The sequence below is a fragment of the Mytilus galloprovincialis genome, chromosome 3, assembly GCF_965363235.1.
Source record: "Mytilus galloprovincialis chromosome 3, xbMytGall1.hap1.1, whole genome shotgun sequence".
In the NCBI taxonomy this organism is placed as follows: domain Eukaryota; kingdom Metazoa; phylum Mollusca; class Bivalvia; order Mytilida; family Mytilidae; genus Mytilus; species Mytilus galloprovincialis.
The window spans coordinates 101,621,684-101,645,900 of NC_134840.1; the positions used below are offsets into that span (position 1 = coordinate 101,621,684).

At 33.2% G+C, this 24,217-nt stretch overlaps 1 protein-coding gene across 3 annotated transcripts in view; it reads right to left on the minus strand.

Annotated features, from left to right (window-relative positions):
* LOC143069569 (xanthine dehydrogenase/oxidase-like) overlaps window positions 1-24,217 on the minus strand; it is a 79,136-nt gene that overhangs the window by 19,832 nt on the left and 35,087 nt on the right. The window contains exons 15-25 of one of the 3 annotated variants that reach the window (XM_076244269.1): window positions 23,392-23,554; window positions 22,545-22,755; window positions 20,124-20,296; window positions 18,220-18,339; window positions 17,633-17,854; window positions 17,103-17,166; window positions 15,556-15,625; window positions 10,947-11,034; window positions 7,856-7,942; window positions 1,669-1,860; window positions 282-427 (exon numbers count right to left, since the gene is read on the minus strand). In XM_076244269.1, coding sequence (XP_076100384.1) covers window positions 282-427; window positions 1,669-1,860; window positions 7,856-7,942; window positions 10,947-11,034; window positions 15,556-15,625; window positions 17,103-17,166; window positions 17,633-17,854; window positions 18,220-18,339; window positions 20,124-20,296; window positions 22,545-22,755; window positions 23,392-23,554 — 1,536 coding nt within the window. Of the gene's footprint in view, window positions 1-281; window positions 428-1,668; window positions 1,861-4,437; window positions 4,630-4,797; window positions 4,990-7,855; window positions 7,943-10,946; window positions 11,035-15,555; window positions 15,626-17,102; window positions 17,167-17,632; window positions 17,855-18,219; window positions 18,340-20,123; window positions 20,297-22,544; window positions 22,756-23,391; window positions 23,555-24,217 lie in introns of all 3 variants that reach the window. The other 2 variants (XM_076244270.1, XM_076244271.1) reach the window with 2 other exon arrangements.

Sequence of the window (24,217 nt, forward strand, 5' to 3'; positions counted from 1 at the left end):
TTCCCTCCCCACTTCCATCCCTAGGTTCCCCTTCTTTTTCCTTTTCTTAGATATCATCCTCCTACAACAGGAGGAGAACATAGAAAACAAGTAGCAAGTTTACAGCAAGATATCAATCATTCTTTTTTAACTTAGTTTTTATCTATACAATTTAAAAATTCTAATATGATGTATATAAAGAAAAGAATAAGGAAATATAATGCAATATTAAAACTTAAAATTCATCCATTAAATGCAAATCATGAAATATCATGATTACACTTCATTCTTAAATAACTGACCTATTGAATATTTCCACATCTCTTTTTCTCTTTATAAATTCGCTCCTGTCTTTGCATTCCTCCCAACATTTTCTTACGTTGCAGTCTTCCACTACCTGTCCAAAGTGGGTCAGATCTCCTTCGTTGTACATGTTTAGTTTACGAACCTGATAGTACAATAATTGATATGTTAGAGGTTTTTCAAGTTATCTAATTAAGACTTAAATAAAGACATAATTTATTTCAGATGTGGTTTTAAAATTTGAGAACTTGATAGTGAAATAAATAACAAATATTTTAGAAAGTTTTCATGATTTACCTTTTCTAAAATAAAATAAAATATTATCGTAATTATTTTAATGTATCAGGCGGAAATTTGAAAAAAAATATTACAATTTCAAAAGTTATATTAAATTGGATTGATGGAATAAACAAAATGTTCTTATTTGTCAATATTTTTATAATCAGCACATTTAGTGAGGTGTAAAATGTTGGCAAAAATAATTCCTACCCATGTTAAAATGAACATATAGCATGGCATGATACAATTGTTTTGATTCTAATAGGAAAGTTTAAAATTTTATACTTTGAAAGGGATATATAATACATATTCAAAAGGCAACCATTTTATTTGACAAAGTTAAAACAATTTAGAAAATCAACCGTTTTTTTGATAAAAAACGAATACTTACATGTATAAAACTTACTTTTGGAATACATGTATTTCATTTAATATCCTAGCAAGCAACACCAACACAAATGTTCATTTTGATCTCCTGTGTTGTTTAAAATACAACTGAGTTTGAACAGACATTGTAATTTCAATTGTAAATAAACTCATCATAGATACCAGGACTAAATTTTATATATATGCCAGACGCGCGTTGTAACTTTAATCATGTGCAGCCTATGTTTTATTTGAATTAGAACATGGCTTTGTTTCCAAAGCCAAAAAAGAACGTCATATTAAAATTCATGTTGTATAATAGAATAGATTTATAATCTTAAAATATCATTGCTAATGAAGGGCTGTTAGGCAGTGTAAAGCAAGTGCAATATACCGTAATAATATATATTCTTACCACTTCATTCCAATTACTGACTCTCTGTTACATGACAACTTTGAAAAAGTCAACAAATTATTTTCCAGAATACTAGTATTGTCACGAGACCAACCTGACTTTGTTTCCCGTTATCACTCACAATAATTTGACTTTCACATGTCACACTAATTTACCAAAAAATTGGCAAATCAGGTGTCACTCTTAGACCCCAATGAGACCAACTCTAAAGAATGTTCAACACACTGCACGTCATTGTTTCAACTTTCAAAAGTGGTGATAAAACCTGGAAAGTATAGATATCAAGCCTGTACAATATTTAAATCTTTACCAAACAAAATACCTACCCGACTTGGACAAAAATTTAAGTAAGTAGCTACTTCATCTATGAATGTTTCTGCAACAACCATTCCCTGCGGTCCACCAAAACCTCTGAATGCAGTATTTGAGGGAATATTGGTCTTACATGTCCTGCCGACTGCTTTAAAATTGGCAATCTTATAGGCATTGTCTAAGTGAAACAAACCTCGGTCTAAAACCTTTGTCAAAAAGAATTGATATATGTTTGTATGAAGGATAGTTATGCAGAAATTTTTATATTTAGGCATATTTTACTTCTATGGTTCGATAGAAAATATAGATAACAGTTTTTGCTTTAATCCAGTCCCTTTTAAATAATAAAAAGAAAAAGAAAAAATGAATTTAAAAATAAATTAAAATTATATAAAAAGAAAAAAAATTGAAAACAAAAATTTAAGAAAACAAAACATATATTTTCTACATGTTTAATTTTTTTTCAATTTAATAAACATGGAAGTTAAAAAAAAAATCAAAGTAGTATATGCTTTCAATTTATAAAATATATACCAGAGATGTAAATTATGCCTATCCACTGTGAAAGTACTTGTAATTGTAAACACTAGCTTTAAAAAAATTAAGCTTTTATTGAAAAACCTTGTTTTCATGAATTGCAGAACTTGGCGGTTCTATACGACATAATTTTAGCTTTCTCTATCAGTAGAAGAAACAGAATTCAAGAAGAGGCCAGTTTCTCACAAATGACAATTTCACAGGAAAAAGTAGGGTCATAACATAAGGTTAGTAATAAGGGCATATCACCTAAGGTTAATAGTAGTGTCTGAGTACCTGAGAATAGCAATAGGTTAGTAATAAGGTCACTTTACCATAGGTTAGTAATAAGGTCACTTTACCTTAGGTTAGTAATAAGGTCACTTTACCTTAGGTTAGTAATAAGGTCACGCTACCTTAGGTTAGTAATAAAATCACTTTACCTTAGGTTAGTAATAAAATCACTTTACCTTAGGTTAGTAATAAGGTCACTTTACCTAAGGTTAGTAATAAGGTCACTTTACCTTAGGTTAGTAATAAGATCACTTTACCTTAGGTTAGTAATAAGGTCACTTTACCTCAGGTTAGTAATAAAATCACTTTACCTTAGGTTAGTAATAAGGTCACTTTACCTTAGGTTAGTAATAAATCACTTTACCTTAGGTTAGTAATAAAATCACTGAAGTTGAGGTAATCATTAGCAATGAGATCACAGAACCTGAGGTTTGTAATAAGGTCAAAGTACCTGAGGTTAGTAATAAGGTCAAAGTACCAGAGGTTAGTAATAAGATCAAAAATTTTGTGCAGAACCTGATAATGAGGTTATAAGAGATAAAAAAATTTGTGCACATCCCGATAGTCAGGTTATATGAGCTTAAATTTAGTGCAGAACCTAATCATGAGGTTATATGAGCTTAATACTTGCAGTACCTGGTGGTGAGGTAATATGAACTTAAATTTTGTTCAGTACCTGATGGTGAGGTAATATATGCTTTTATCGTGAGGTTATATGAGCATAAATTTTGTACAGTACCTGATCTTGTGGTTACATGAGCTTAAATTTTGTACAGTACCTGATCTTGTGGTTACATGAGTTTACATTTTGTACAGTACCTGATCTTGTGGTTAAATGAGCTTAAATTTTGTACAGTACCTGATCTTGTGGTTACATGAGCTTAAGTTTTGTGAAGTACCTGATCTTGTGGTTACATGAGCTTAAATTTTGTGGAGTACCTGAGTGAGTTCATATGAGCTAAATTTTGGCTTTAACTTGTCTGTTATTCAGATGTTCCTCAAAGAACACATTCATGGAAAGAGATATCTGGCAACTTTACAGAATCCACTTACCCTTCTGGATCATTTATGTTGGTTTTTGTAGTCTGTTGTTTGCCATTTGGTCCTCTTTTGTTTTTCTCATTAAAATTAGTTTGCTGCACTTGTTCCTCATTTTTTATATGTCATGCGTGAGAGTTTGAGGGTTATGTCTAGGGTCCCACTCGCGACATATAAACATCAACGAGCAAGTGTGGAGGACTAACTTTAATCAAATTGCCTTCCATTTTAAGAGAATAAATATTTCTCTTGATTACAAAATCAGAAAACACAAACCCCTGGCTAAAATTTTCGACTTTACAGTAATGAGTGAGAGATTGAGCTGAAAGCTGTAAGCTAAAGCCACAAGCTGTCTTCTGCTATTAATTTTCCTGTTCAGGTGAATGGTCAGGGAACCAGATATTTCATCAGTAATTTTTCAGTTAACAGCATACTCTGAAGTGTTCGCAACTCCCGGAAAGCTGAATTTGAAGGGATGTTAGTTGTTACCAGTCACAATTGATGCTATGAAAAGTACGGGCAGACAATATATTGCAGATATTAAATGTATGTTTTGACGTTATAATCTTGAGTGTCATTTAAAGGGAGATAACAATATTGTATTTTAAGCTCTGACAGCATCATTTGGTGATTTGATGATTCCGCTTACATGTCACTAGTAAAATTAATCTAGCTAGATCTGTAACCATCAAATCACCAATTAATACTGTATGAGCTTAAAATACAATAGAGTTATCGCCTCAGTCTCATGTTCTCAATTTTCTAACAACTATAAAACATCAATAAGGCATGCTCAAGCACCTATAGCAAAAAAGAAATAAGCATAACACCTTACTGTTTAATCGCTAACCAAATCAGGGATGATTGTTTCTCACAATGTGTTAGTGATTGAGCTGTAAGCTGAAGGCATATCCTGTCTTCTGTGACAATGTTACCTGTTCAGGTGAATGGTCAAGGGAACCAGATATTTCATCCATGAATGTTTCAGTGACCAGCATACTCTGAGGTGTTCCAAACCCCCGGAAAGCTGTATTTGAAGGGATGTTAGTTTTACACACATAACCAGTCAGTCTCAAGTTCTCAATTTTGTAACAATTTTCAAACATCAATAAGGCCTGCTCAAGTACCTAAAGGAAAACAATGTATATACAAAGGGGATAGTTCTTTGCAAGTGGTGGGAAAAAGGAGATAAATATGACAAAGCTATGCCAGTGGTAGAAGGATTATTCTGATTAAATAAAGGGAAGCAACTCTAGCCTAATCAAAAACATTTATCATGATTTTCATCACTTTACCAAATCTGGATCTAAATGGAGAAATGAAGAAACTTCATCCATTAGAGTTTCCATAATCAGCATACCCTGAGGTCCTCCAAATCCTCGAAAAGCAGTATTGGATGCAATGTTAGTTTTACAAGCATAGCCAACAAGTCCAAGGTTCTCTATTTTGTAGCAATAATCAAATAGTAGTAAACATTTTTCAACCACCTGTATTTATACAGAAAATAGTTTGAAAAATAATAGATAACCTGCAAAGAATACTTTCTATTTTTAAGAAAATTTTACTGTGTATTCATAATTTGTGGAATATCCTAATTTCTACTTATAACTATGTCCTGTAATAACATTAATCATTTCACCTCCTTAGAATCTAAAAGAATATGGGTTATTCTATTGTTCGTAATCCAAAATAAAAACAACATTACGTCATTGGTTGAATTTCCATTGTTTAGTACCTTTTGAATTAATCACAACATTTTGGTGTACACTTTTTTAAAATATTACCCAGAATGAATAAGTTTCTGAAACAGCAGATTCATGATAACATTCCTGCATGAAAATAAAAGTTTACTGTTTAAATGTCACCAATAGGGAGCAATGTTGTTGAGTAATGTAAGTCTGGGATATGAAAACTGTGTTATCATGGATGATGCAGAATTTAAAGATGAGCAGACAACAATTTGGAAATGAATAAAATAATTGTTTTACTTCCTTTTATACCAATAGAATATAAAACTTCTGTAAACCAACTTCTTTTGATGTATACCTTTAAAGCTCTTGTCAGCTGATTTTGCAGCAATTTATATTCACATTTTTTCAAACTTCATATATTCATATAAAAAAAGATCAAAGTTTGGCATATTCATGACTACCGGTATTTATATCCTTGTTATTTTCTAGTTGTGAGTAGAAATAAATTGTTGGAGAATATAACTTGGTTTACAATTTTTTTCATGATTAGAAATAAATATTTTAAATAAAACTATAGGAACAATTTTTAGATCTACACAGTAACAGCTCAGGTAAATTTCGACATTCCAATATTCCCACCATATATGCATGACATCCCCTCAGATTTAAAAATAAAATTGAATACAAAAAGCTTGACTTTCTTTTGTATTGTACCTAATTAACATTATCAGAGTGAGTGATGTGAAAAAAGAGAGAGAGTTTGAATGAAGGTGACTATTTTTTTTCAAGTCTGAAAAGGATCCTGTGATAAGAAATAAATAATGTGAATTTTACTTATTCATTCAAAGTATGATGATAAAAAAGATTGTTATTGCGACTAGCACTGGGATTCATCTAAATGTTATGTGCTTTTTCTACGTATCACTTTTAAATATCACTAAATTGACCAGAGCTGTATAGTGCCAGTCTCTCATCAATTACAACACCAAAAGATGGATTTTAGCTTGTAATTTTCAAACACGACCAATCAGAATCAAGGTTACAAAGATCATAATATATCAAAATAGATATAGAACAAGAATGTGTCCCCAGTACACGGATGCCCCATCCGCACTATCATTTTCTATGTTCAGTGGACCGTGAAAATGGGGTTAAATCTCTAATTTGGAATTAAAATTAGAAAGATCATATCATACAGAACATATATACTAAGTTTCAAGTTGATTAGACTTCAACTTCATCAAAAACTACCTCGACCAAAAACTTTAACCTGAAGCGGGACAGACGGACGAACGAACGGACGAACGAACAGACGGACGAACGGACGCACAGACCAGAAAACATAATGCCCATAAATGGGGCATAAAAACAAAATGCATGTATACAAGAATAAGTACTTTCACAGTATGTTTGTTTATAATGACAGACTAATATAAATGTAAAATATACATTTATATGCATATGCAATTCAAAATACATATTTATATGCATACACAGTTTAAAATACATATTTATATGCATACACATTACTTTACTCCTAAATATGAAAATCATTAAATGTCCCAAATCTATCAATGGTTAAAAATAAAAAAAACAATAGGACTATTCCAAAAGTTATAAAGCTGTGGGGTCACAGGTCATTATGGTTAGGAATCACCACAGCTTTATAAAGAATAAAGGTCCAACAAGTTAAAATTTTGGGACCATTCTTGATTTTTTTTCTTCGAACCTTAATTTTCTCAGTTTTGAGACTTCGGGCATTTACAAATGATTGTTCATTTGATGTATGTAAAATTACCAAAAAGTATTAGAAAAACACATTAACTGAAAAAAATAATTGTGTTAAGTTTATTCATATTAAAATTGGATCACTTTTTAAATATTCTACTAGAATTATCCCAGCAACCCAAACATGGATTCTATTGGGCAAAATTTTTTTATAGACATAATCTGTCATAGTGACGACAAACATGATTCAATCAAAAGTGACCTAACATCTGATATGTAATATAAGAATTCATGGACTTTTTTATAACTCTAAAACTCTAAATCTATTCAGTATGGAATCATGAAAGAAACAATTTCTTCAAAATATATTTAATTTTATATGAGTGCCACTAGTGAAGCAGGATCTGTTTACCCTTCTGGAGCCCCTGTCATCATCCCTCGTTTTTGTTTGGGTTCATTTTATCTCACTCTTTTATTTAAGGAATGACTGTAATATTTTTTCTGTCTATGAAGAAATATCATAAAAAATTTGGTGCACACTGAATAACGCGGGTAGCAGGTTATTTAACCGTGTGCACCACATTTTTTATGTTATTTCGAATGGACAGAAAAAATATTACAGTTATTTCTTATAATTTAATTCTAAATTCCATTTTAAACCGTAGAAAACCATGAAAAAACGTTGATGACGTCACGGTCACATGCCTAAATTATGTCTATGAGCTAATAACAAAATAACGTCAGCCAATCAGAAGACGTGTTACATCCAAAATTAAATTATTCTTTGATGTAGTGTTTTGTGAACTTATGCTGTTATTTTACCTTGTTTAATTTATAGTCATGGTGTTATCAGTTTATCCCTTTTATTAGTTTTTAATATCCCCTTGTAATCTTCCCCCCTTTTTTTATGTTATATAGAATATCCGATACTTACAGCTCCAGACAAATCGAATGTACAACCAGCATTGTTATACAGATTTACATCTGCAGCAACGACTTTGCCTTCCTTTGTAAATCCAACCTGAAATTAAATGGTTATACTGAAGAATACTTTGGGCAAAACCTTCCCTTTTAGAGTAAGTAAAAATTCAAATCAAATTGTGGTATGTAGATAAATCACCTTGGGCGAAACCTTCCCTTTTACAGTTAATAATAAAGGGCTGCGCTTTAGCGCATGATACGCCCGTTGTTTGAAAGACGACGGGCGTATAAAAATGGCAAAAAAGACTACAATGACAATGAGGAGCAGCAAGAAGATAACAGGGAAAGTGAAGATGGTGAAAGTGACTCTACTGAAAGTTATGATCTAAATGAGGAAGTAGGTGATGAAAGTAAGGATTTCATTGACGATGGGCGTATAAAAATGGCAAAAAAGACTACAATGACAATGAGGAGCAGCAAGAAGATAACAGGGAACGTGAAGATGGTGAAAGTGACTCTACTGAAAGTTATGATCTAAATGAGGAAGTAGGTGATGAAAGTAAGGATTTCATTGATGATGAAGATAAAGATTTCATTGATGATGAGGAGGCCTCTTCTGAGAATGAAAATGAGGATTTTTCTGATGATGAGGACAGTGATTACAGTGAAGAAGACACTGATGATTAAACCTAGTTCAGCTTTTCAATATTTAGCATAAAAAACAAATATCATTAACATTGGCATATAACATAGAAGTCTTCAGTGCAATATAAGGAAAGTGATATATGATTATGGGTTTTAGTAATTCTATGGCTGATTTCCAAATTTTATAGTAGTTTGAAAGAAGGTAATTTTCTTGGGGTATATTGCTCATAGTTAGATTCTGTTGAACACAGTAAGGAATCCATACTAAATTATACAAAGATGTATACAAAAGTTGTTCAAATGGTGCTTAAAATATGGTGGATAATGATTATTACCTTTTTATTGTTTAGAATATTCACAAGATGATCATATTGATAAATGTTTAGGAGACTTGATTTCCTTATTTTTTTCATAAAATGACACCCTTTAACATTTAAGGAATATTTAGTCACATGTTAGGATTTTTATGTTGTCACTTGTTCACTTATTATGTGCTATTGTAGACTAGTTATGTTTTATAAGATTTTTTATTGTGCTCAACCCTTCCACCGAAACCGAACTCTATAAAATAGCTGCAATGTTAAGGTATCATTTGTGATTTCAATTGCAACCAATTTTAACAAGAGTAAAACATCCTATATGCAAAAACAGTCTTTGATTTTTATCAAAAGCTTAGATAGTAAAAATGTTATCATAAAATGATATATGCCTCAGGGAACAGTTAGTATCTCAGGGACTGCTAATGTGCTTTCATCCTTGCAACCATTCAATAATAGTACATAGTATGACATTCATAGAACCTATTTTTTACAAGAAATTTAATGTTTTAAATTGAACTAAAGATTTTACAAATTTTATGTTTTCATCAGATTTTATTAAGTATTATTTGTTACATCAATAGATATAAACAATTCACCAAAGTTTCATGTACATTGGTGAAAGCCTTTTTTAGTTATTGTCCGAAGTGTTAAAAATCCCCCTTTTTTATGAATAAAGCCCCATAAATCCAAAACTTAAAATCTGAAATTTATAAAAATTGAAAGGGAGCTTACATCAATATATATAAACAATTCACCAAAGTTTCATGTATATTGGTGAAAGCCTTTTTGAGTTATTGTCCAAAGTGTTAAAAATCCCCCTTTTATATGAATAAAGCCCCATAAATCCAAAACTTAAAATCTGAAATTTATAAAAATTGAAAGGGAGCTTACATCAATAGATATAAACAATTCACCAAAGTTTCATGGACATTTGTGAAAGCCTTTTTGAGTTATTGTCCGAAGTGTTGAAAATCCCCCCTTTTTTTTATGAATAAAGCCCCATAAATCCAAAACTTAAAATCTGAAATTAAAAAAAAATGAAAGGGAGCTTACGTCAATAGATATAAACAATTCACTTAAGTTTCATGGAAATTGGTGAAAGTGTTTTTGAGTTATTGTCCGAAGTGTGGATGACGGTCGGACAGATGGACTGACAGACAACGGTATACCATAATACGTCCCGTCTAAAAGACGGGCGTATAAAAACTAGAATCAGTTGTGATACTGTAAATTCAGAAATTATTGCGTGCATTTATTAAAAAATTTCCAATTTCTGGTAAGCCGATAGATCCTAAGGGATGAAGGTATAAACAGCTGATAGAGAATCTATACCGTGGCCAATACAGAATCAGCCAGTTCATAATTCCCTTACTTAATGTTTCTTAGTTATCTAGTCAACATTATGAGGGTAGCTAAAATATTGTATCCTATCTTATTGCATAATGCATTTCTTACATATAATCTCATACATTGTATTAAAACTACATCTGGAACATCTTAGCTATAACAACTTAATAATACTGTTAACCAACTTATTTTCGGTGATACTTTATATCGCGATTAACCCTTTTCTATCCCATTTCACGGTTTAATTTATTAAATGAATCTCAAATTTACTAAATGTTATTAAATATGGAAAAATTCTAGTTCTACATATTTGCGAGGATTTATATAAGCATCATTTTTCTACATGCAAAAGTTGGGAAAAATAAATCGCTTCCGGAAATTAGTTGGTTTACAGTAAGTAAATCTGGCACCAGAATAACAAAAAAAAATCTTTCAATGAACATTGTTGCAATTTTTATGTAAATAATAATTTTTGGGGTGAATTTAAATTGACAATCACCCACACAGTTCATACTACCACATAGAAAAAGTCCAGGATATCATTTCACTTTACAAAAGTCAACCTTGGGTAATGAAATAATAGGTTGATTGATAAGTGATTTCTATATGCTGCATCAGCACAAAACAACTTTACCACAGTGAGAGAACATTCAAATATTTGAACAAAAGACATCTTTTTTATATTTAGACAAAAGGATTTTTAATTAAATAAAACTTCAGTTTAAATTAAAATTATCATTTGTACATTTAAAATTCACAAATAACAGGTGCTTGTCTTATAATCTAGAATACCTTATATTGTCCTAAGAATGGATGTCTGGTACCTGTTATCAGCATATCCTCATCTCTGTCTAACATACAACGCACTGGCTTTTTTAGTCTGTAAAATATGTTAACTACCTTATTAAATGTTTCAATTATAAATTAAATGTTTATAAGTGTTTCTCTTTTCTAGTTTATTACATGGACTGTAGTTTTCCTGTTAGAATGGTTTTTACACTAGTAATTTTTGCGGTCCATTATAGTTTGCTGTTCGATGTGAGCCAAGGCTCCAGGTTGTAGACCGTACTATGACCTATAATGGTTTTTCTTTTACAAATTGTGACTTCAATGGAGAGTTGTCTCATTGGCACTCATACCACATCTTCTTATATCTATCTAAACGTTTCTTATAGGTCATCCAATATTATAAAGTACAAGCAATCTCTATCAGAAAAAAATATATCAATGCTGCATTTTAACTTGCATATAACATTATAAAGGGACATAACTAGAAAAATGTAAAAGTAACTTGAAATGTGTTTAAAGGTAATAAGCATTGTGTATTAGTCTGTAAATATTTTGTTGATGCCAACTTTAATTAAGAGAACAGAAACCAATTTAGGATGTACGTAAGGAATGTCAAGGGTAACACTTAATTCCCATTCTGCCTAGTTGGGGGCAAAGAAATGTAGGTATTTATTGTGGACCTGCATAGCAAGTGATTCACATGTAGCAATAGAGGCTTACCTTGTCAACTTTCTGGGTTTTGCTCCTTTTGAAATAGCTGCTTATAAGATCAATGAGATTTGAATATGTATGGCTAAAATACTGCTACCTCTAATCTATGACGATAAAACTTACTTATAAGCTGCTAGAGCCACAGGTGTAGTCAGGCAGACTGCTATCTCTAATCTATGACGATAAAACTTACTTATAAGCTGCTAGAGCCACAGGTGTAGTCAGGCAGACTGCTACCTCTAATCTATGATGATAAAACTTACCTATAAGCTGCTAGAGCCACATGTGTAGTCAGGCAGATTGCTACCTCTAATCTATGATGATAAAACTTACTTATAAGCTGCTAGAGCCACAGGTGTAGTCAGGCAGATTGCTACCTCTAATCTATGATGATAAAACTTACTTATAAGCTGCTAGAGCCACAGGTGTAGTCAGGCAGATTGCTACCTCTAATCTATGACGATAAAACTTACTTATAAGCTGCTAGAGCCACAGGTGTAGTCAGGCAGACTGCTACCTCTAATCTATGATGATAAAACTTACTTATAAGCTGCTAGAGCCACAGGTGTAGTCAGGCAGATTGCTACCTCTAATCTATGACGATAAAACTTACTTATAAGCTGCTAGAGCCACAGGTGTAGTCAGGCAGATTGCTACCTCTAATCTATGACGATAAAACTTACTTATAAGCTGCTAGAGCCACAGGTGTAGTCAGACAGTGCTACCTCTAACCTATGACGATAAAACTTACTTATAAGCTGCTAGAGCCACAGGTGTAGTCAGGCAGATTGCTACCTCTAATCTATGACGATAAAACTTACTTATAAGCTGCTAGAGCCACAGGTGTAGTCAGGCAGATTGCTACCTCTAACCTATGACGATAAAACTTACTTATAAGCTGCTAGAGCCACAGGTGTAGTCAGGCAGATTGCTACCTCTAATCTATGACGATAAAACTTACTTATAAGCTGCTAGAGCCACAGGTGTAGTCAGACAGATTGCTGCCTCTAATCTATGACGATAAAACTTACTTATAAGCTGCTAGAGCCACAGGTGTAGTCAGACAGATTGCTACCTCTAATCTATGACGATAAAACTTACTTATAAGCTGCTAGAGCCACAGGTGTAGTCAGGCAGATTGCTACCTCTAATCTATGACGATAAAACTTACCTATAAGCTGCTAGAGCCACAGGTGTAGTCAGACAGACTGCTACCTCTAATCTATGACGATAAAACTTACTTATAAGCTGCTAGAGCCACAGGTGTAGTCAGACAGACTGCTACCTCTAACCTATGACGATAAAACTTACTTATAAGCTGCTAGAGCCACAGGTGTAGACAGGCAGATTGCTACCTCTAATCTATGATGATAAAACGTACCTATAAGCTGCTAGAGCCACAGGTGTAGTCAGGCAGATTGCTACCTCTAACCTATGACGATAAAACTTACTTATAAGCTGCTAGAGCCACAGGTGTAGTCAGACAGATTGCTGCCTCTAATCTATGATGATAAAACTTACTTATAAGCTGCTAGAGCCACAGGTGTAGTCAGACAGATTGCTACCTCTAATCTATGATGATAAAACTTACTTATAAGCTGCTAGAGCCACAGGTGTAGTCAGGCAGATTGCTGCCTCTAATCTATGATGATAAAACTTACTTATAAGCTGCTAGAGCCACAGGTGTAGTCAGGCAGATTGCTGCCTCTAATCTATGATGATAAAACTTACTTATAAGCTGCTAGAGCCACAGGTGTAGTCAGACAGATTGCTACCTCTAATCTATGATGATAAAACTTACTTATAAGCTGCTAGAGCCACAGGTGTAGTCAGACAGATTGCTACCTCTAATCTATGATGATAAAACTTACTTATAAGCTGCTAGAGCCACAAGTGTAGTCAGGCAGATTGCTGCCTCTAATCTATGATGATAAAACTTACTTATAAGCTGCTAGAGCCACAGGTGTAGTCAGACAGATTGCTACCTCTAATCTATGATGATAAAACTTACTTATAAGCTGCTAGAGCCACAGGTGTAGTCAGGCAGATTGCTACCTCTAACCTATGATGATAAAACTTACTTATAAGCTGCTAGAGCCACAGGTGTAGTCAGGCAGATTGCTACCTCTAACCTATGATGATAAAACTTACTTATAAGCTGCTAGAGCCACAGGTGTAGTCAGGCAGATTGCTACCTCTAACCTATGATGATAAAACTTACTTATAAGCTGCTAGAGCCACAGGTGTAGACAGGCAGATTGCTACCTCTAATCTATGATGATAAAACGTACCTATAAGCTGCTAGAGCCACAGGTGTAGTCAGGCAGATTGCTACCTCTAACCTATGACGATAAAACTTACTTATAAGCTGCTAGAGCCACAGGTGTAGTCAGACAGATTGCTGCCTCTAATCTATGATGATAAAACTTACTTATAAGCTGCTAGAGCCACAGGTGTAGTCAGACAGATTGCTACCTCTAATCTATGATGATAAAACTTACTTATAAGCTGCTAGAGCCACAGGTGTAGTCAGGCAGATTGCTGCCTCTAATCTATGATGATAAAACTTACTTATAAGCTGCTAGAGCCACAGGTGTAGTCAGGCAGATTGCTGCCTCTAATCTATGATGATAAAACTTACTTATAAGCTGCTAGAGCCACAGGTGTAGTCAGACAGATTGCTACCTCTAATCTATGATGATAAAACTTACTTATAAGCTGCTAGAGCCACAGGTGTAGTCAGACAGATTGCTACCTCTAATCTATGATGATAAAACTTACTTATAAGCTGCTAGAGCCACAAGTGTAGTCAGGCAGATTGCTGCCTCTAATCTATGATGATAAAACTTACTTATAAGCTGCTAGAGCCACAGGTGTAGTCAGACAGATTGCTACCTCTAATCTATGATGATAAAACTTACTTATAAGCTGCTAGAGCCACAGGTGTAGTCAGGCAGATTGCTACCTCTAACCTATGATGATAAAACTTACTTATAAGCTGCTAGAGCCACAGGTGTAGTCAGGCAGATTGCTACCTCTAACCTATGATGATAAAACTTACTTATAAGCTGCTAGAGCCACAGGTGTAGTCAGGCAGATTGCTACCTCTAACCTATGATGATAAAACTTACTTATAAGCTGCTAGAGCCACAGGTGTAGTCAGGCAGATTGCTACCTCTAACCTATGATGATAAAACTTACTTATAAGCTGCTAGAGCCACAGGTGTAGTCAGGCAGATTGCTACCTCTAACCTATGATGATAAAACTTACTTATAAGCTGCTAGAGCCACAGGTGTAGTCAGGCAGATTGCTACCTCTAACCTATGATGATAAAACTTACTTATAAGCTGCTAGAGCCACAGGTGTAGTCAGGCAGATTGCTACCTCTAACCTATGATGATAAAACTTACTTATAAGCTGCTAGAGCCACAGGTGTAGTCAGGCAGATTGCTACCTCTAACCTATGATGATAAAACTTACTTATAAGCTGCTAGAGCCACAGGTGTAGTCAGGCAGATTGCTACCTCTAACCTATGATGATAAAACTTACTTATAAGCTGCTAGAGCAACAGGTGTAGTCAGGCAGATTGCTACCTCTAATCTACGACGATAAAACTTACTTATAGGCTGCTAGAGCCAGAGGTGTAGTCAGGCAGATTGCTACCTCTAACCTATGATGATAAAACTTACCTATAAGCTGCTAGAGCCACAGGTGTAGTCAGGCAGATTGCTACCTCTAATCTATGACGATAAAACTTACTTATAAGCTGCTAGAGCCACAGGTGTAGTCAGGCAGATTGCTACCTCTAATCTATGACGATAAAACTTACTTATAAGCTGCTAGAGCCACAGGTGTAGTCAGGCAGATTGCTACCTCTAACCTATGATGATAAAACGTACCTATAAGCTGCTAGAGCCACAGGTGTAGTCAGGCAGATAGATCTCGTTTCTTTTCCTCCAAATCCTCCGCCTAAAAAAAAGTCACAAAAATATTATCATAAAACCTATCACATAAAATTATTATCTCCCCTTTCATTTTTATCTCTCTAATGTCTTAAAAATCATTCTAATATGACGTGCTTCTTTCGCTTTGTAAACAACACCGTGATAAAATTCTCGATATATCTATACTTAGCGCAGACTCCAAGATGTACACAAATGGCTGTTTAAATATGCCTCCCACGTAAATCCACATGTATCGTTACCTATGTGTAAACTGTTGTGGATTTCGTTGTATTAACAGTTACAATTGAATAAAACCCTACAGAACATTTATTCTGATTCTAACGCATAACAAAAAGAATTTACACATTAGAGAACGGAAAAATGGACAAAAACAAAATAAATTAAAATTCCGCGAAATTCCAGTAATGATTTTGGCGCATTAACGTCATTTCAAAACATGACGTCATACGTATGAAAACGTCAAAGCTGTAGGTTTTTCTATTGCGTTTACCTTCTAAACTCGGATACAATTGCATTAAAATAAATTATTGAGGTAGGTGTTGCTTGTTTTCTGTTCTATTGCATTATTCGCACATTTACTGATTTCAGCAAGTCAACATGGCGGCTCCTTGGTTACAACATGTCAACAGTGAATTTGACGGTAGCTTACGATAAAAAATGTAAATTTAAAATTGCAAATGTTGGGTTTACTGAGAAGTAACAAAAGGAATCACATTTTTTTTCTAGCGGTTAGTTAAGAAATCATTCATGCAGGTTTATTAAATTTGTTTTACATTTATCGAACAGTGGGTAAAATAGAACAGCCACACACACGGTGTATACCCATCATCGCTTCAGTTTTTTAATGATAGTATTTGTCCTATTAGAATCGAAATAATTCATGGAAGCCATAGATTTGTTGTAAATTTACACATGGCCTGGGCCGTGATATTCGTTAATTTTATCCCTCGCTAATGCTCAGGATAAAATTCGAATATCACGGCCCAGGCCATGTGTAAATTTCCAACAAATCTATGGCTTCCATGAATTATTTCTTAATTATACTGTGGATTCAGTTTTTTTCATTTGCATCAATTTTCGTGAATTAAGGAAAACTTGCATATTCATGGATATTTGATTTAGTGGTTTAGCCGAAGTGTGCCTTCAAACCTTTAGAAAATTTGTTAATTGTTGAACATTTAATTTCATGGATCACCTTTAACCCTGAAATCCACGAAAATTGGTATCCAACGAATAATAATAAATCCACAGTATATCTTTGTATGAAATTTTTAACCAGCAAGGATCCAATTGTATTTCTAATTTGCTCTTCACTTATAAAAAACAGCAAAAATTGTAAATAATATATTGACCTAATATTTTGCCTATAAGAATTAATACAGTAGTTCTATTGTACTGATCTGATGTTGCAGTCTTTTAAATGTTTTAATCTTTATATAAACATATTACTTGTTGCTTGTATGGTACAGAAAAATACTAACCTAATCTTTTAACTCGAACAAGTATTTTATTTGCTGCTACACCTAAGGTCTCAGCAACTACCATCTGTAAAAAAATATGTCAAGTGTGAAAGCGTAAAGAAAAACACATACGAAGCCAAAGGGAGCTCAATAAATACATTTTTTAAAGTAAGACACTTTTAAATTTTTCATTTTACCTTGCCATTAGTTCAATTTTTATTTTGTTTATTTCATAAAATTGTTAAGGTTATCTGTCTAAAATAACCACCTCCCATCAAATTTTAACAAATAAAGCATTCCATCAAGTTTATCCTTAAGATATCACATATATTTAACATTATCAAGATCCTGAACACATGATCAAGGTCAGATGAACCCTGCCAGACAGACATGTACACCATAAATCATCAAAGAACGTCACATATAGTTAATTTAAACCTTACAAAAGGCCAGCGAAATATCAGCATTATAAAGCCTTGGCTAGATAGGTTTGTCCAAACTTTTCAACCCTGAAATACTTTGCATTAATCAAAAATATAGATCCCACCTACCTGTGTTTCTGTAGGGTTTTGTGTTGACACAAATAATTCCATTTCCCCATCTTCATTCTTAGGTACAGCTAGGGTGGCATTTGTCTCTAGATAAAAGTGTTCCTGTCCCCCTACATGTACCTCCCCTTCTATCACATGATCTGCTTGTTCAAAACCTTTCACAATGTCTCCACAGTTAACAGTTTTAGCTTCAGTCCAGTAAGAATTCTTTGCTATAGCTTCCTGCAATTTTAACAAATATACTAATGATAATTTTCAAATATTTGTTTACAAGAGTTACTGGTGAGTTTTTTGCTGACAAAATGCATACTAAATTTAAAGCTTATTGTTGATGTTGAATAAATCAAATGAGCTCAACAAGAAATAGACAAATGAATTTCCATGTATATAAATTGAATTATTCCTGGTACATCCTGAATTAAGAAACCTGGATACTTTTAGTTTCATTTGTCTATTTCTTATATTCACTTATATCATAATGAAATAATGAATCATGTTGCAAAAGTTGTAGTTGGGTGTTAAAATACCAGAAAATATATTATAAATGTTGAGCTCACTATACATGCAATCAGCAAAACATTTCATACCTTAATGGTGATAATACTGTCAAGTTTTTCATATTCAATATCAACAGCTTTAGCAGCAGCCTGGGCATGAGCCTGTGTATCAGCTATAACAGCTCCAATTATATGTCCAATACACAACACCTACAAACAGACAATATTGACTGAATTATATTACACATTTTTGCTTAATAAATACATGATTAGGTATGGGATATAGAACCAATCTTAGTCGTAAGTTTTTTTGGTGAAATCGACTCCAGTATATGTCTCAAATAAGGCCGTTTTTATTTAATAAGTTGGTTTACGGACATCAGCCCAAAAAACTTAGGGTAGGAGGAGGGAAAAAAAATAAATTTAATCTAGATCTTTCCAGTTTGTTTTTTTTATTTGGTTTACGGATATCTGCAGGGCTCACACTTCTTCAGAATTATAGGGAGAAGTGACTTCTCTTTTTGAAACTGATAGGGAGAAGTGGTGAGATTTGAAAGAGAAGTGCTCATTCGTGTGGTGCCCTACAATGTTTGGATTTTACTATAGTATAAAGGGTCATATGTAAATAATGTTCTTTTTATATTGTTCAATTCATATCTGAGTATTCAATTAAAGTAACATTTCAAATCAAAAGTTTACTTAGGTTCTTGTGAGAAACTTCCAACTAAATATTTAATATCTAGCACTAAATTGGTTTTTTTTTATTTTGAAAAATGTAAAGAAATTACAATATATCAATTACAATTTAATTCAAAACTATCTTAAGTATGAAATTCAGTGTTTCTCATCAAAAAATATATAAGTTATTAACCTGGTCCATAATATATTGATATTAGCTAACTGTGATAGTCTCAGAGTTAAGCAACTTTAATCAAGTTTGAAACAAATTTAATCCATAAAAAAATATAGGGAATTATAGACACCAATCAATTAGATGTAACTAAAAGTCTCTTAATGCATGTGACATACATAATTTTTCCCTTTGTGGTCAATATTCGTCTGTCAGCTGTTTCGCCGGTGCGTCCATAATAATTATTGTAAAAGTACGGATTTCGGTCTTAGCTGGTCCGGTTCAAATCCGTAGTTTAGAAATCGGTAAATGGCGGACGAATGCAAGAAAATTTACAAAAATAAATGATGTTTGACAAGTTATTTGGAAAGGAACATGACGTTTTTAATGCAATAAATGGATTAAACATTTACTAGAGGCAACTTTTATCACGTTTAAATGAAGTAACAAACTTATTTTGCCGTCGAAATTTAGGTTGATGTACGTTTACGAGTGACAAGCACCGGAACTTGCAAAAATGTTCGAGGTGATGAGTTGTATTTTTTATCAAATAAACTGCTACACTATGCAAATACAATGCTTCAGCCTCTTTTCTTAAGATAATGAACCGTTTATGTCTTAATTTCTTAAATTATCAATAAAAAAATGATGTTTCATCAACTTGTTAAAAATTGAAAATGTCCGATGACGGATGCGACTGGTATCGTCAAGAACAGGGCGACCTTTTTTCGCTTTTGGGTGTCAGGGAATGCTAACCAGTCACGTTTCCGGTGCACTGGTTTACGATTTTTTTAATGCAGTAATAGGAACCAGAATACGAAACGTAAACACAAAAATTCCGTTTAAAATTTTCTTAGTAAATCGATAAATATGAGGTCGGCGGAAATAATTTTTAAGGACAAATGTGCGTTTATTTTTATTTGAATTAGCGAAAATTCGGGTCGGCGGATCCGTAAACCAACTTATTTAATAAAAACGGCCTAAATATCAATTTTATTGTTGTTCTTAATCACAATGTTCAAGTTGATGGAATTTATAAATTTCGTTTTTATGAAATCGGTCATTTTTTAAAAATATACTTACACTTTGATATAACAAATACAAGGTAATTTATTATGGGTTAGTGTAAGATATTCATAGTTACCTCAGTGGAAGCAAATGACTCCTCAGGAATAACTCCCCAAGTATTATGTCCTGGGACATCTTTGTGAGAGATGAAATCAACAACTCCTGTCATTGACAATGCCTTAGTCGGATCAACCTTCAGTAATTTAGCATGAGCCTGTGTACTGGTAACTAGGGCTAAATATAACTCTCCTACAAAAAATACCCATATGTATACCAATTGAAGTAGTTTTTTTTCCCTATATATGACCTTTGTATCAAAAGCTGCAATCTTTAAATTAAAGTGGCATTGTATGGAGAGATCTTCTTTTGATAAAAACTAATTGACTGATTATTTGATAGTTGATGATAAACTTCACTTGGCTATATTAGGAGTATATATCGGGAAAGAACAACAACCTTTGCAAAAAACTGGCAATAATTAAGATCCAAGTTGAATTTTTGTTTGGCCACAAGTAGGATTCCAACTCACAACCAACCTCTAGTGCAGAGATCACATCCTTTCTGTTCAACACTACAAAACACTACACTCAGTATTATTGTAGTATTGTGAAGCATGTATGGAATGGATATGAACTCTGTGTTGGAGATTGACTCACAACCTCAGAGTTACTAAAAGACACTAGAGTGATCACTGTAGATGAAATATTTAGATTGCTCAGTTACAAAGGTATCTCCAACATTGAAACAAGTGCAGGATTCAAACTAACAACCGTAGTGTTGACAGGCTAGTAATATAATAGTTTTTGACTACATATAATTAGACCACTAGGTCCCTAATCTTTAAGAAATATTGTCCGGAGCATTATATGACATTGCATGAACATATATTTCAGGTCTATTAAGGTAGCACAATACAAAGATTTTTTTTACTTCCAATCTCCAACCTTTAAAATGCTGTTCCTTTCATAATAATGCATATAAATTAACAAATGAGGTATATATAGATAGATAAAAGATTAAACTTTAAAATGAATGCAATATTTTTGTTATGCAAACATTATGTAATCAACTATTATGCAATTAATGGCAAAATTTTGGTCAGTTCACTTGACTGATTTTAGGTCTTTCATCTCTATAGCTATACAGGAAATTTTAACGAAATCTTAATCAACACAGTAGGAACTACTAAAGAATGTCTCAAATCATAGCTATCGTATTCCATTCTCTCATAAATCTGTAATTAGTGTAAACATCCTTACCACATAAAAGTAGATAATGTTTGATTAGGTGTAAAATTTGATCTATACATTCTACCCAAAATCTGAGACACCCTTTTGTAGATAATGGCTCTAGGAACAACATATGATAAAATCAACCCTCTTGGGGTAACCATAAATAAACTAATTTCAAAAGAAAGTGGAAATTTCTTGTATAATTCCACCTTATGTAATAATGCTGTATTTTGATTGGATGAGAACCATGGTATTTTTCACCAATTTATATATATTGAGATTTTCTTTTCTCTGCCAGGGTATTTGTCATTAGGGAATTCCATATGCTGGGGTATTTGCTAGCAAATACCATGGCAGATGGGGAATACCATGTATAAAAATAACTCAATGAATTATTTCTATTCTAATATGACAAATTCATGGTTCCAGATGAAAAATTATTGAATTTGGATCGAATGACGTAAACATTCTGGGAATGACGTCATAAATAAAACTCAACAGAAACGAATTGTCAACCGGTCACAAAAAAACGGAATCCCCTTGAATTATGCTTCACTGAAACTGATGAACAAAGTGAAGTAGTCAGCCGAGAAGCAGCTTATTATCATAAAAAGGGAGATATATATATACAGTCAGTGACTGTTCATAAAAAAAATGATAAGAAATGAATATACGGTCAATGCAATTTGACTGCTCAAATAGCACAGCTGCAGTATATACACAAATTATACATTCAAGTCGAAATTTCATACGATACCTGATTATAATAATCTTTCTGGGTTGGAACATTCGGTGGAATTAAACAATTATATCATGCTTACAAGGGATATTTGCCAAAAATACCGGTTTCGAGGTAATCAAATTTCCCTCGCCTAACGGCTCGGGAAATTTGTACCTTTCAACCGGTATTTTTGGCAAATACCCCTTGTAAGAATGATATATTTGTATAAAATTTTGTAGCCACAGTTAACATTATAATTGATTGCATAATTGTTGTATAATACTAACATTGTGTTAATTTGAAAGAGTAATCTATTAGCTATCCATAAATCCCACTTTTATAAATTTTCAAATATTATAAAAATAGTTACAGCATTTTAAAACTGGGGAATTGGAGGTATAAAATCTTTGTATTGTGCTACCTTAAATTCATAAAATAGAAGTAAAAATATTGTCAAATATTGCATTTCTGTTGTACATAGAGATTTACATGCAATATTTGATACTATATCATAAAAGACACTATATTAAGGATGATAATATACCTTCTATTGATGGCATATCATCCACATAGATAGCTTCTCCTGTGGCCTGTTTCATGGCAGACAAATGGGTCAGTGGTCGTCCAACAGCATCTTGTGGCAGTTGCCCAGGTGCCACTTCCTCATAGATTTGTGAACCTTTACTAGCATCTCTATGGAAATTAGGTGTAGCACTTGTAAACGACTTTGGCACTTTCTTACTTGGTCCTGACTTCTATAATAAAAAATGGTCTAAACATATAAAGAAATCTGACAATTTTTGTACATAAATTAGGCAGTTAGTTTTCTTGTTTGAATTGTTTTACATTTGTTATTTAGCTGACTATGCTGCATGGGCTTTGCACATTGTTGAAGGCGGTAGGGTGACCTATAATTATTAATTTCTGTGATGTGTCATTTGGTATCTTATGGAGAGTTGTCTCATTGGCAATCATACCTCATCTTCTTTTTTATGTTGAATATACAGTAGATTCATTATTATTCGTTGGGTACTAATTTTCGTGGATTTTGATGGAACAGGTGAACCACATTAAATTTTCAACAAATGACAAAATTACTATAGACTTGTATGCAGACTTGGGCAAAACCACAAAATTAAATATCAACGAATATGTAAGGTTTAATTAATCCACAAAAATTGGTACCCACAACAATAAATTAAATCTAAAGTAGTAAAATTGAAAATAATTCTAATACCTGTAATATAAGGTGATGTGATATGATTTTCATTGAGACAACTAGTCACAAAAAAACAAAGGAAACTTATTACGAATGTAGAATGCAAATGTCTGTATAATCGATTGTTACAGACAAATACAGAAAATAAATTAACGAAAAATGTCTACTGTACCTGTTGTTGAAGCTGTAACTGTGTTGTCAAATAAAACTTGAAGAAAAAGCTTGTTGTAAGTGTTCGTCTGTATTCTACCATCCCACCAGGTGCACCAGGGGTCAACTGAAGGTCATCAGCCATCAGACGACAGACATCATCTATTAAACTTTCATCCCACTTCCTGTTACAAAGAAATTAAACATACTGTCACCTTACTTCTTATCAAATGGGAACACTTTGAGGCACACTGCAGGGTGTCAACAAGGAATTAGTAATTGTTATATATCATTCAAACACCAATAAGTACCTTATCCTTTCACTGAACTTTAACCATCTCTATTTGCCCTTATTGTAAAGCAACTAATTTTGTAAGCTATTACTTTTAAATAAGAAAAATAACCAAAACTTAAAAAGCCAATTATATTTAAAACTTTGATATTCCTTTATGTTAACACAACAAGTAAGTTATGAAATAAGACGCTGAGAGCAAAACTAATTTAACAAAAAATCTTGATGAACAAGAATGTGTCCTCAGTACACGAATGCCCCACTCGCACTATCATTTTCCATGTTCAGTGGACCATGAAATTGGGGTAAAAACTCTAATTTGGCATTAAAATTAGAAAGATCATATCATAGGGAACATGTGTACTTAGTTTGAAGTCGATTGGACTTCAACTTCATCAAAAACTACCTTGACCAAAAACTTTAACCTGAAGTGGGACAGACGGACGAACGGACGGACGGATGGATGAACGGACGGACGAACAGACGGACGGACGAACGGACGCACAGACCAGAAAATATAATGCCCCTCTACTATTGTAGTTGGGGCATAAAAATT